General features: G+C 43.9%; 3 protein-coding genes and 1 long non-coding RNA gene across 4 annotated transcripts; 2 read left to right on the top strand and 2 right to left on the bottom strand.

Annotated features, from left to right (window-relative positions):
• Nucleotides 1-468: 468 nt before the first annotated feature.
• On the top strand, nt 469-2593 carry LOC104418700. Its single transcript, XR_720730.3, has 2 exons — nt 469-630; nt 2204-2593. It is a non-coding gene; the product is annotated as an uncharacterized LOC104418700 (long non-coding RNA).
• A 903-nt stretch (nt 2594-3496) lies between these two features.
• Nucleotides 3497-5459, top strand: LOC104418691. The gene is made up of 3 exons (XM_010030109.3): nt 3497-3808; nt 3916-3982; nt 4192-5459. The coding sequence occupies exons 1-3, from the start codon at nt 3698-3700 to the stop codon at nt 5013-5015; spliced, it is 1002 nt and encodes a 333-aa protein (XP_010028411.2). The 5' UTR covers nt 3497-3697; the 3' UTR covers nt 5016-5459.
• A 768-nt stretch (nt 5460-6227) lies between these two features.
• LOC104434314 (formin-like protein 4) lies at nt 6228-8088 on the bottom strand. The gene is made up of 2 exons (XM_010047264.3): nt 7824-8088; nt 6228-7709 (listed from the first exon to the last, which is right to left on the bottom strand). Exons 1-2 carry the CDS (start codon nt 8063-8065, stop codon nt 6386-6388), a joined length of 1566 nt encoding a protein of 521 aa, XP_010045566.2. The 5' UTR covers nt 8066-8088; the 3' UTR covers nt 6228-6385.
• A 1942-nt stretch (nt 8089-10030) lies between these two features.
• On the bottom strand, nt 10031-12279 carry LOC104418684 (two-component response regulator ARR5). Its single transcript, XM_010030097.3, has 5 exons — nt 11548-12279; nt 11369-11445; nt 11046-11123; nt 10856-10926; nt 10031-10450 (listed from the first exon to the last, which is right to left on the bottom strand). Exons 1-5 carry the CDS (start codon nt 11699-11701, stop codon nt 10156-10158), a joined length of 675 nt encoding a protein of 224 aa, XP_010028399.2. The 5' UTR covers nt 11702-12279; the 3' UTR covers nt 10031-10155.
• Nucleotides 12280-13126: the final 847 nt, after the last annotated feature.

The raw sequence follows: 13126 nt of genomic DNA, 5'->3' as shown, positions 1-13126 counted from the left end.
TTAATCATCCCAAAATCGAATGAGTTAAATTGACGTACAAAATAACCATTCAATAGAGAATTTGGGGAGATCTATGATCGTGATTAAATGAGTGATATCTTGCTAAAGGAATTAGCCCGTGTTGGTTTTGTTGATCCTACTATTTCATCCTCTTTCTTGCGAGAATTTGCATCTCTGAAGGATAAGGCCCTCTCCCGTTGGGATGTTTTTTAACTCAATTCAGATGGGGCCTGTAAAGGCAAGCAGTCTTATTCGCAACAATAAGAAACTTGGACCGAGCCTAGACATGCTACCCTCCTAAATGGGCCCATGTAGCCCAAATAGGCCCAGCCCAAGCTTGCCCATGCTTGTATGTGAGTGCGCGCAGAGGAGCCCACCATGCTTAATTGGGCCGGGCCCGTTTAGTAGACCCGGCCCGGCCCATTGATTGCGTTGCCTCCATTTGTTCATTCTTGTGAGAGCTAGAGAGAGAGAGAGAGAGAGAGAGAGAGAGAGATGGGAATCGCGAGCAAAGCAGGGGATCTGGCGTTCAAGTCCTTCACGGCGGCGCTCGGCGTCACCACCGTGTACCTGACGGCGACCTTCTCCGTCAACCTCTACCGCGGCCTCGCTTGGCACAACGCTCACTCGGTACGCTTCCCCCCTCCCGCCCTGCCGGATTCGCTCGCGCCTATCTCGCGGAATCCGCCGCCGTGAAGCCGAAGCTCCGGCTAGGGTTTCGCCTCGGTTTCCCCCTCGATCGCGGCCGCGGCGATCAGCGGAGGATCGTGCGCTCGAGCTGTTGCCGCGTGTGATTGATTCTATGCGATTTTGCTTGGTCTCTGTCGATCTTTTGGAATACGCCGTATGTTATGCTTACTTGTTCTGGGAGTAGGTTGCTTCGATAGCGAGCGGGGGAGTGGAATTGAACCGGTTGATGGTTAGCTTAGAATACGATGATAATATAAGACTGCGGCGATGAGCCGTGGGATTAGCGAGGAAGATGTTCACGAGCGAACTCGCGTTCGGTTTCTGCGTGCTCTTTTTCGAGCCTCTCGTTGTCGATAATTTGAATTTCGACAATCTTGTCTCGATACTGACTGAAAGAAAAAAAAGGAACAGAATAATTCGTCTCGTTGTTCATCAAGAGTGAAGTGGGAGCGGGTAGTGGAGAGGAGTTTTTCTTTTGCACTGATAATTTCGTCCTTAACTTGATCTGTCAAACTCGGCCGCAATCTTAAGTTGCCTATTATAGATCTCATGAACGTATTGACGCATTTTGTGCTGTTCGAAATGAAAATTTTTCAGTTTACTGGAAAAGTAGAGAAGAATGTGAGATTTATTGTAGTGCGATTTCATGTATATATTCTGCCAGCAAATCTTTTCTCATCCATGGTCCTGAGATTATTTGCTAGCTTTGCTTGTTGTTGTGTGAGCAAGTTTCTATTTTGCGATACCTTCCTATGCAATTGATTCTTCTACAGAGGGCAAATCGAGTTTTCTACTATACCTCATAGGTGCAGGCCATACCTAAGTACCCGGACAGTTGCTGCAGGAAAGAGAACTCCTGCCAAACGCATATCATATGGAAATTAAATGTGAATATTGGCTCTCTTTTTTTCCCTTTGGGAGGTGCCCTTATTCTTCTTATCTCTTGTCCTGCTGTTTCCAGACTGATTAATCTAGCATTTTGTCGAGATATCGAAATGTTTGCTGTTATATAGTCATTGAACATGGAGCTTTGAAGTTCCAGAGATCAGGCTAGGGATGATGAGATGGTGCATGTATCTTTGGGACAATAAATGAGTGCCTATGTTTACCAGCATTGTTTTGCTGGATGAGTTGTCAAAATCTAGTCATTGCATAATTGCATTTTTGTTACTTGGCTCTGAATGCTCAGTCAATGTAGTTACGCTGACGATTTGCTGTTTCTAAATGCATTCCAGTATTGGTCAGTCTCGGTCAATTGCTTTTTGGTGTGTTCCCATGGGTATTATCCATGATTCATATGCTTTTGGCCTTTCTGTTTTTCAGTATTTTTCAAATGTGTCCTTATGGTGGAGTCGAAGTTGGACCTTATGTCTCCTTAGAATCTTGTAAAATGGTGACATATTGATGCAGATTGCATTACTTACATAAATGCTTGCAGATTTGAAGATTATGGGGAAGTTTCGTTCAAAAGAAACTCTATTCTTACATATTTCCTCAATTTTGGCCACTGCAGAAAAAAGATGAGCAAGGCTCTAACGGGGGATAACTTTTGTCAGTACTGCCAATTTACATGCCCATGGAGCAGCTTCGATTGCCATACAATTTTTGCACCTGCAATGTGATCCGTCGAGTTGAAGCATAAATCCTGCTGCTTTGGTGAGGAAGCCATTGGCTTTATGCAGCTAATACTTTTTGTTTCTCGGCATGTTGAACTGCTAGTGATGTTCTTATAGGTGGTTATTTAGGGCTGGTATTAAATAACTACTCTTTCTTCCATTGATGCCCATTTTGATTGTTGCCATTGATTGACAAGATAGTCATTCAAAAACATCATAAAATAACGGACCATCCATATCGATGGAAGGGTTAAATGAGAGCATTAGTACTATGATTCTATTTTCACCATGTTGCTGCTGCTACTATTACCTTCGTATTATTGCGGGATATCTCCTACTAGTATCTTATCGGTTCAGTCAGGAGAAGGGCATTGATCTCCCACCACCATCTGGGAAACTATGAATCTCTAATCAGTTCCCTTTCAATCAGTCGTTTCGTATTGGATCGATCATATACATAGCTTTTTCGCAGTCGAATTGCTTCGAAAAGGCGTTCTCTCTTCCCCGCCGTCCATAGAGGAACTGGACGTCGACCCTCTCTTGTTTCTCATTTTCACTCTCGGCTCCGGCCTGTTTCTAAACCGATGAATTACAAAAGGGTTTCGCGAACGAGACAAGTCGGTAATGTTGATGAACGGGTTAAAGCTATCACTAACTATTTATATCTTGTCAATAATCTTGTTCAAGATTGCCTTCCAAGGCCTGTGCCGTTTCTAACTATTTCTTTAGCTGAAATTGGTCAAAGAGAATATGACGCGGGGGAATTCGAGGGAAAATATTCATGGTCCATACTCTATTAATGGTCCAGACTCTATTTATATCGATAATAATTTATATGCATTTTCGTGGACCATGCAAATGGTTTTCATTCTTTCATTTTTATAAATAATTAAAAAAATAATTTCTAGAAAAAAATTCAGTTTTGGCAATATGAAAACGGACAATTACGGTACAGTCCAGCCATCACAAATGATGTGGGCTGTCTCCCGTTGGGACGGGGAAACCGAGTCAAAGCGTCGGTCTGGCGTCAACGGAACGACGCCGTAAGGATCAGAAGATCCTCGCGTATTTACCAGCCGACCCCGCCGGTTTGCCCCGTAAATCGCACGGAACCCCGAGGGCAAAATCGTAATTCGTGCCCGCACGTGTGTCGGTGTCCGCCCGTGTGGGGTTTTCTGTCCGCCTTCGAGTCAGAGCGATGGAGCGCCTGCAAAGAAGAGATCGAAGCTCAGAGGAGAGACAGAGAGAGAGAGAAGAGAGAGGAAGGTCGCGGTTTCGGTCTTGTTCGTCCGAAAGTCTCAGCCTTTCGCGCTCCGTCGCCGTCGCCGCCTCGATTCCTTGAAGGGTTCTCGGTTCGAAGGCGAGAGGAGAGGGATAGACGGAGGATTCGAATGCTGTTGCTCGGTGGGGAATCGGCGGGGATGGTGGTTTCCGATGCGGTGGCGAACGCTTCGTCCCTTCCGGCGGTCCCCATCTCCAGGGACTTCGCCAAGAAGAAGAGGGTAGGCTCTATTTTCATCTGTCAATGCGGGTGCTGTTATGGGTTCCGCGCGGTTCGTTCTCTCATGCGGTCCTGTGGTGGTTTTGTTGTTGTTTGGATTTGTTGCAGGCCAACAGGTCGGCCAAGCTGAAGCAGTGCAAGCTCGACGCCCGGCGGGAGCAGTGGCTTTCTCAGGGTACGCATTCTAATTGAGCCGGTGTGTTTTTTTATTGGTTTTTGCTTCTCTGTTTTTGTCTGGATTTGCTGGATTGGTAATGCGCGGCCAATTGGGCGTTTGAGAAATTTCCTTCTGGGGTTATTGGCTTCGGTGTTGGCGGGTTTCTGGATCCTTCGTTTGCCTCTGTTTCGGTTGTTTATTCGGGGAAATGTTGTGCCCCTGTGCAGTGAAGAAGAAAGGAGGGAAGGAGGCTTGGGACGGCTGTCATGGGCGGGGGAATGAAAGTTATTGCTCGATGGGGAATGGGGACGTGACGAGGGTGGCAGATGCGGAGCGTTATGGGTCGTTCGACCGGGAGAGTGATTCGGAGTTTCGGTCGGACAGACCTGTCGGTTTTAATATTGTGCCGGGCAAACATGAATCAGGGTCCAGCTATGGCGGTAGCAGCACCAGCTGCAGCAGCAGCGCCGGTTGCTGTTCCGGGAGTATTACAGAAGAGGAGGATGGGAATGACGATTGCTTGGATGATTGGGAAGCAGTGGCTGATGCCTTGGCTGCTGATGATGACCGCAAGACTCCGCCCTTTGACCTGTCTCAGGAAGAAAAATCTACTGGTAGATCAGAGTCTTGTGGTGTGATCCCAAACGATTCTGAAAGATCAATGTGTGAGGGTTTGAGAACGGGTTCAAAGTTTGCTCTGGTGAATTCCCAAGCATGGAGACCTGACGATGCTTTTCGGCCACAGAGTCTGCCCAATTTGTCAAAGCAACACGGTATTTCCAATTCAAGTCGGTGTCATGATGATGGCGGAGTCCCCTGGTTTTGCCCAGGTGTCTTGCCGGCGCCTACTTCTTGTCCCATTTGCTATGAAGATTTAGACTTAACAGACTCTAGCTTCTTGCCTTGTTTTTGTGGGTTCCGTCTATGCCTTTTCTGCCATAAGAGGATTCTTGAGGAGGACAGCCGCTGCCCAGGTTGCAGAGGGCCCTACAAGCAGGATCCTGTCAAAGCAGAGGGGAGTTTGCAAGGTGACCTGGGAACTACCTGTTGACTCATTTTTACAGCAACGCCTAGCTCTTAGGAATTCTGTCCTGTTATAAACGACGAATTTGGTCTGTCCTTCTCTGATGTCTGTTCAGCCTTTAACTAGGTTTAATGTCTGATTTTCATGGACGTACACATGTTGTTTTCGAGTATCTGAGGTGAGTTGCTTCTCTTGAGAGTGAGTTAGGTTATTTTTACCTGTAAGAAGGATGTCCTGTTGTAGAGGACTCGTTTTGCTATGTGAATATGCGAGGCGATATGGGAAATTCAAAAGGCATCAATGGGTTCCTTTCATCAAATAGATCCTCTCCCTTCCAATTCTATGTTATGCAATTTTCGGCTCTTTAACTACTAGAGGCTACCGTTGATTTATGTTGTTGAAGAAACTGATACTACCTTGTACTAAGAATTGATAAAGTCCGACAGGAAATGAATTTGAGATGCTTTACGACATTTGTTTTTTGATCAATAGATCTGATTCTCCGAGGGCACAAATTTGAATGATAAAATATTGCCCCACCTTGCTCTGGATGCATAGAGAAAACTTGGCTTCTGAATGAAGCACCTTATGCAATGATATTTGGGGGTTCATGTATGTAATGCAACGGACAAAAGGGTTATGATTAAATGACAACATTGAGCAAAGAAATGTTACCCAAAAGCTCAGTTAATGATGTGCTACTTAAGAGTAAAAAACAACTGAAGATGTCCCCTTGCAGCATTCCTTAAGAAGAAAAAAATGGCATAATGAATGTCGGGATTCTTGCAGCGTTCCTCAAGAAGAATAAAGTGGCATGATGAATGTCAGGTTTCTCTCTTTTACTCGACAGGAAATGTTTTTAAAACTTCACAGACAGGCACTTAAATTATCACATAATCATATCATGCAGACTTTTCTGGCCGGGTGGTATCAACCTGTACTGGATTTTCACGGGTTGGTTGAACTCCTATTGGGTATATAATGGCTTTCTCCATAGACCTGAGCTAGTTCGGGTATGCGTAAGCTGATAATATCATGCATTGTCCTACATAGCTCCAAGTACCTAGCGGTTGGTAGACCCAGTTTTGATCTTAAGAGATCTTAAGAGATGTTATCACGGGTTGACAGTGGTCCCGCATGCTAAACAATATCGACCTAAGCACACATTGAGTCAACCTTTTGCATCATGCTAGAGGTTACTTCTTGCAATCATTACGACTGTCTGGTTTTATTTCCGCAAGTTAGCAAGATCATTCTAGGGAGAGAGCTAACTTACTACTACTGAATGATGAACGAGAAGTTTTAATCTTATTTCTTCCCAATAGGGTCTAGCATTTCCAACTATCCTCTACAACTTTCTTTTGTCACCTATTTATTGCCTGAAGCTGTAGCATGATTCAAAAATCATCCTCTGATTCACTTGAGGATGCTGTCATTGGTGGGTATGTCATGAAGCGGAAGGATAAGTTCCGGAACTTCAATGGACTTCTCAGCAGTGGAGATGGCGGCAGGGATAGCCCTTCATTTCTGGCCACATTTTTCTTCTGTATTTTCTGAGTGATGTCCCTTTTTACTTGATCGACCATCTCGAGGAAATCTTTCACGAGAAGAAACAATTGAAGCGGTTGTGTCCCCTTTTCTTTATAAGCTCCCACTTGATAAAAGTCCGTGGTCCGCTTCAGAAGCTCCAGGACCCTTGCTTGCTCCTCTCTGACCACCTTGAGCTCCTGATCACACTCTTCTAAGAATTCTTTCATTTCCGTTAGGTAGCCTCCATCTTCACCATTATCAGATGTTGCCACAAGATTCCTAATTTCGGCAACACGGCTTGAGAGAGAGGAACACATATTGAACAAACTTTCGTATTCAATAGTAGCTGCTCTTCTGACATTGGAAAGTTCTGCGTTTAGATTTCCTAGCACTCCCAATCCTAGCGTTAAACACTCTTTCTGATCCGCCATATTGTCGTCTGAGTCTGCACCAAATTGTCTGCTTCCTTGGCTGCTAGTTCTGCAGATGTTATGATTCTTGTTGATCAAGCAACGTTTTCCCTCGGAATGGGCAACCTGTTCGACTACGAAGTGCAGTAGAGTTGTCTTTCCATCAGTGCTTTTAATGTCAGAAAGCTTTCCAAGGGCATTTAGGTTGAAACCTTGTGCATTGCCTCTGGCAGTTCCAGCATTCAGGCGGTTTCCTGCCTTGAGAACAGCTTCGAGAAGTTTGAATAAGAGGCCCCGACTTCTCAGCTCCTTGCACCCCAGTTCAAGCACTTGCAAGGATTCCTTCAGGTAAAGGACCTCTGACTCATAGTTCCCCCGAAAAAGCATCGCATTAAATCGGGTGAAGGCCGAAGGAACGGCTCTCAGGATGTGGTAGAAAAAGCATTCTGCATCTGCAAGCTTGGTTGGGTCGCCATCGAATTGAAGGATCTTAGATTCTTCTTCTTTGGTGGGAGTCATTTTGGTGAGTTTCTCAAGCACGTCACCGCTGAGTCCATGGCCCTCAAGGAGGGCATAGACAATTTCTTGACGGGATATGGCAAGTGATTTCAGTACAATTGCATTGTTTTGGGACTTCCGGGCTTCAAAAATGAAAATTCGGGATGACAAAGCAGAGTTGGGCCCGACTGAAGATGATTGCATGTTATTCATTCTCTTTACAGTGGATCCAGGATTCAATTCAGTGTATCCAAATAACATTTCAATTAGCTCATCATCAAATCTGGATTTTAGAGAAGACTGCCAATTAGCAGAAGTGAAAAGCAGGTTGAAACATAATTTTTAGGAAAATGAAATGAGTCAAATATCATATCAAAATATTAGGAGGACGTGTTACCGCAATGATCCATCGTTAATCTGATCCCACACCACTGAGTGATCGACATTGGAGATGACTTTGTCCCAATGCAATGGCTTGAGCTTCGTTGGGCCATGATCTGCCCCTCCTGAGCTTTCTTCTCTTGGATTGCATGTCCTGCTTTCATCTGTCGCTTTCCCTCTTGGCGCCGGTGGAGGTTTTGTCGATGAGAACATGACGCCTGCTCCTGTTTTTGGGGGAGGTGGTGGCGGTGTTGGCATTGCTGGACCTTTTCTTTTAGGTGGGATTAGGGGTCTCAGTGGCCGTGATGTTGGAGGTGGAGGCGGCGCCGGCAGCAGCGGCGATGGTGGTGGCGATGGTCGTGGCAGCAATGTTGGTGGAGGGGGGGGGTGGGGGTGGAGGAGGTGATGCTGTCATTTGCTGTATCGACGTATAGGGGACTGAAGCTGGAGATGGTCCTGCAGTAGGAATGGCAGGCTGAGGAGGCAAAGCATGTAGCTTTGAAGCTGGATCTTTCAGGGTCAGTTTTCCTGGTTGCTCGGAAGTACTTTCATAGAACGATTCGTAGTCTTCGTAGATTGGATGCACATTTTTCCGTTTTGATGCAGACTGTCCTGAACTTTCCGTCAGGCAACACACTCGTTTCTCCTCTTCATGGTCTTCATAACTAGGATTATCGAACGTCTTTGAGAAGTAGCTCCTATGTTGGCCTTCTTCAAGTTTCCTTAGATAAAGCACATCCACACCACCCTCATCAACAATCAATCCTTTCACATTCTTACCTAGTTTCCCGAACATTTTGTCGGCGACATCTTCCCGCCGAAAGCTCCTGTCGGTCCTACTTCTCTTGACACGTCCAGCAACTATTTTCCAGAACACCCAGAAGAAGATAGCAGCTACGACTAGGGTTCCAACTGCCGTACCGATAACAGCCTTGACGATGGAATGATCAGCCGGTGGCGATGATCGAGGCGATGATGGAGATGATGACATCCTGCGAAAAATGTTTTTGCATGCTACAAATTGTAAAGAAGAGCGATACAGAATTTCAAATGGAAAACACAATTGCGCTAAACAATGACCACAGACTTGTGACGAGAGGATTTTTGTTGTCTTGGTTCTAGCCTTCAAGTGAAAACATCGTAGGAATTGTGAGCTTGCACACTTTGTTGTCGGCTGCTGACAGTTCCAATGAAGATTAGTTCTGTGCAGTTGGTTGGTTTTGTTCTCTATTCATTTTAAATGACTGCAGAGTCCTTGTTCTGGAGGTAACAATGATCGCGAGGGTTGTGAATAGACTTGTCAAAATTGTGCCGACTGCTAACTGCTGAATTGTCAAAAAATATTTTGCGGTCCTGCCTCCTTTCATTGTAGTTAACGAACAATGCATAAAGCTTCGAGGTGAGAGGGCAAAATATTTTGGAATGCCTCGTGTTTTATTGTTTTTGTTCTCTTCCTTTTGTTCATTGTGGACATTTACTTGGAGCTGTTTCCATTAGTTCCAGCTACTGTTGAGCTGGAGTTTTCTTCATATGCTCGATTTCCATGTGTACTTCGATCAATACATGTTTATTAACAGCTAGGCATGCACTCGAACCTATCCGGCGACGGCTAAATGACAAAACATTCCACATGGCATGAGGGGCTTGCTTCTGTCGTGCTGCTGATTTGGTGAATTATTCGTTTATTAATGAGTCGCAGCACTTGTGGTTGAGGTAATTTGGACTGTCTATTTTCAGATCACTTCCTATGCTGTTGCGCTAATAAAGATAAATGAATGCTAATGCCACGGATACATTGGTAATCTGCCTTTGATGTTTAATGCTGGTGTAATCCGCTCGTCCACATGTTCTTTTCACACCATAAACACCGTCCTGTTCTAGTTCTTGACTTTATTCAAATATCGAATCTCCATTCTCTCTCTAGTTTGATGGTAACACCATTGTCGGGTGAAAGATCAATTTACATGAATAGCTACGTTTTGCATTCATTGGCATTCATATGGACCATGGCGGGTAGGTTTGAGCAACTTGATCTTTGCCTGTGGTGGTTGATAGATGAACTGTTGAGCATCTAATGACGGCCTGTAATTGACAAGCATGTATTGAATTCTGCAATGACAATTTCAGGCTTTGGTAGATGGCCTTACAACTACTGATGAGACGAGAAATAATTTGAGATCAGGTTCGCGAACGTAAAAGACGATTGGGAAGATTTTGCTGGTGTGGATAGGGGAAAGAGATCATATTATATTTACTGAACAAAAGGTGCCATTCCTAGCCATGAATATGCCGATCATCGGCCAAAAAACAACAATAAATCAAATTCTGGTATATACGAATGAATATCCTCAAGCTTGATGATGTATCTTAAGCCTCTTGGATGAAGACACGGCTATAGACGGCGATGAAGAATCGGACGATGAAGATGAGCACACTGCCCAATCGCGACTGCACAGGGGCGACACCGGCGATGGGGCATGATTTTCGTTGTCATCGTTATCGTTATTTTCTTCAAGTCTTCTCTTGTTGATTCTTCTGTCCGGGCAAACTTCTCCCCCACCCATCACGAAATTTTTCAGGCGCTGAACATCGGACAGCTGCACTGGCTTCGCAAGAAATTCCTCTGCTCCTTCCTCTAGACATCTATCCATCAAGCAAATAAGATCCCCACAATTAGAGAAACTTCAAATAGAAACTGCAGATGAAGTATTGATCATCTCGTGCTACATCCCGAATTTCAAGGTACTATTTAGACAAACCCGCAACTTCAGTCAATGATTTCAGACCAGTATCAAACATCGAATACCAATCAATCGATCTGTCGAATAATCAGTCCTATTTGTTTTTGGGCCAGATCATCATATTGTTTCATTTCTAATGCAAATGACAATCTCTTCATATCAATCTCATGGATACAAGACTTTTCATGACTACTGTAGAAAGTTCCCTCAAATGAGTCAATTCTGATGTGTGGTTTATAAACTACAATTATCATATGGCGAAGAGTCTATCTTTGTAAACTTCAAAAAGCATAGAGTGAAACAATACCGGTTAATACGGGCGAGAATTCTTTCGGAGGACATGATAACCACCGGCGTTTCTCTGAAAGCTGATGATTCCTGTTCAGATTTACAAAGAAAATCTCAGACCCTTTTTCTTGGTTTTCTTAAGCCATCTTCACAACAAGACTTTGCTGATTTGACAGAATCAATTCTCCTAAAAGCGAAAAATCACTGACCTTGATCTTCTTGAGAAGCTCATATCCAGTCATGCCCGGCATGGAGTAATCAGTCATTATCAGATTAACCTTCAAATCCTGATGATGTTCAAGAACGAAGAATCAGCACTCAAACTCTTGCTTAGTTCAAACAACAAACCATTTCTTCAGACAAGCAAAACTACACTCCAAAAGCATCATAAGCGTTACTACATAGAACACAATTTCTTCTCGCTAAGGCTAATTCCCTTTTGATTTCCTGTCATTTTCTAATCAACCAACAAGACAAAGCAGGCACAGCGCAAATGAAGAAACATTGAGCATGAGCTAAATTTGGTTCTTACATCAAGTCCAACAGAGCTCTTCTCTCCATCCAATCCCAGAAACTGCAAAGCCCTCAATCCACTATCAACAGCCGTAACTGCAGATTCAAATGCCCAAAAGGATTCAATTCAACATAATCAAATCATACCCAGAGCAGGATAAATCAAGAAAATTTGAACCAAGAAACATAGACACCCACCTTTACAAGACAATCTCTTAAGCAGCTTCTCAATGACCTTCCTATCCACAAGGCTATCATCCACCGCAAGAACATGCAGCTCCTGACCCGACCCACCACACAAGTCGACCTCCGCCGGCGACTGCCGCCGGAGAATTTCGCCGGCCATCGTCATAATGATTAACTCGCAAGGAAAAGATCAGAGCAAAGAGCCTTTCCTGATGTAGATGAAACTGTACGAACGCACGATTTCTTGTTGAGGGGTCTCAACGAATGAATGAGGGAGAACGTGGGATATCGCAGTGACGGGTCTTTATAGCAGAGGAAGTGGGAAAAGAAAGGGAGAGAGGAAAAAACCAAGAAAAGAGAAAAAGAGAAGATCTTGGGGCGATTTCGCCTTTCCAATTGAATGGAAGGGGAGCAGATAAAGGCAGAGATTCTCAGAAAGATCCTATTTTTTTTTCCCTTCGCGATATCTTGGCAAAATCTACCGGCATTATATCCCACTTGTCCCTTGTCCTTTCAGACACATCTCCGTTCACTGTTCCCCTGTTTTACTCTCTCTCCTCTCCTGTGTCAAAACACTTGACAGACGGACAGACAGAACGCATCCATGTAAAAACAATCTCACCTCCTCTGTTTCCGTGCTCATCGATTGGGGTCGGTGTGCTGCTCCCTGTGCATGGATTTTGGAGCCGAGATTTGCTTCGTTGTGGACGCACGGCATTGGATTATCAAGAATAATTAAAGAAGAAAGGGTAGGAAAACAGGGGCGGCAGCAGGTGTCATGGGCAAAAAAATGACCCTCGATTCTTGCTTTTTCCGAGCTTTAAAAAGGATCGAACTTTAACGCGGGGGAGATGAAATTTTGCATTTTGACTTCTGGTGGCGATGGCGATACGAGAAAGCCTTCGGATCCGATGAAAACGAGGTGTCAAGAAGAACGGGTCCACCATAAGATTTTGCTCGGATCTTGTCATGGTTCTCTCGAACAGGGACGGCAGGGCATTTTCAGGAACCAGGTGTTCAAACGTGACGCCTGGCTGCGGCAAGAAGGGTTAGAAATTGGAAATTTCTTCAAAAAAATTAGGACCATCAAAATTGGTAATCCTGTTTTTTGTCCTTTTAATTACGATCGTGTCGTGTCAAATCTAAATTAAAGAATATAAGAATATAATATTATGTCGCTTCTTGTACAATGATCGAATTTGCGATATGACGAATCTAATGAGATGTCGTGCAATAAATCTGTACTTAAAATGTTTCAATTGGATTAATTTCTACGGATGTACACAAATTATTCTATTCACGCACATGGAATAAGAATCCACCTACATTGTGATAGGTAACTAAGTAAGAATTTTTTTTTCTATAAATTAATTAATCAATAAACTGTCACGTTGACAAGTCATTTGCCGACTCTAACCCTTTGCACTTTTAATGCATACAAAATATGATCAATATATTTTAATAATATTGTTTTTCCGTACGATGAAATGCCATCTTTAGAAGTCATTATCAATTTTATTAGATGAAACAAATTCTATGCCTATTTCGAATAGGAAATATTATAGATAGATAAGAAAATCGAGAACTTCAC

This window comes from Eucalyptus grandis, chromosome 2, assembly GCF_016545825.1.
Source record: "Eucalyptus grandis isolate ANBG69807.140 chromosome 2, ASM1654582v1, whole genome shotgun sequence".
Lineage (NCBI taxonomy): Eukaryota > Viridiplantae > Streptophyta > Magnoliopsida > Myrtales > Myrtaceae > Eucalyptus > Eucalyptus grandis.
Note: the sequence above shows the minus strand (reverse complement) of the source record. Positions and strands in the feature narration are given on the sequence as shown.

What these genes read in the sequence shown, in the direction of transcription:
- LOC104418691 (XM_010030109.3), top strand. Translation starts at nt 3,698, where the DNA reads ATGCTGTTGCTCGGTGGGGAATCGGCGGGGATGGTGGTTTCCGATGCG. An exon ending in ACTTCGCCAAGAAGAAGAGG is followed by an intron (nt 3,809 to 3,915) that starts GTAGGCTCTATT and finishes GATTTGTTGCAG; the next exon opens with GCCAACAGGTCGGCCAAGCT. An exon ending in GGAGCAGTGGCTTTCTCAGG is followed by an intron (nt 3,983 to 4,191) that starts GTACGCATTCTA and finishes GCCCCTGTGCAG; the next exon opens with TGAAGAAGAAAGGAGGGAAG.
- LOC104434314 (XM_010047264.3), bottom strand. Translation starts at nt 8,065, where the DNA reads ATGCCAACACCGCCACCACCTCCCCCAAAAACAGGAGCAGGCGTCATG. An exon ending in ATTAACGATGGATCATTGCG is followed by an intron (nt 7,710 to 7,823) that starts GTAACACGTCCT and finishes TCTAAAATCCAG; the next exon opens with ATTTGATGATGAGCTAATTG.
- LOC104418684 (XM_010030097.3), bottom strand. Translation starts at nt 11,701, where the DNA reads ATGACGATGGCCGGCGAAATTCTCCGGCGGCAGTCGCCGGCGGAGGTC. An exon ending in TAAGAGATTGTCTTGTAAAG is followed by an intron (nt 11,446 to 11,547) that starts GTGGGTGTCTAT and finishes TTGAATCTGCAG; the next exon opens with TTACGGCTGTTGATAGTGGA. An exon ending in AGCTTCTCAAGAAGATCAAG is followed by an intron (nt 10,927 to 11,045) that starts GTCAGTGATTTT and finishes AAATCTGAACAG; the next exon opens with GAATCATCAGCTTTCAGAGA.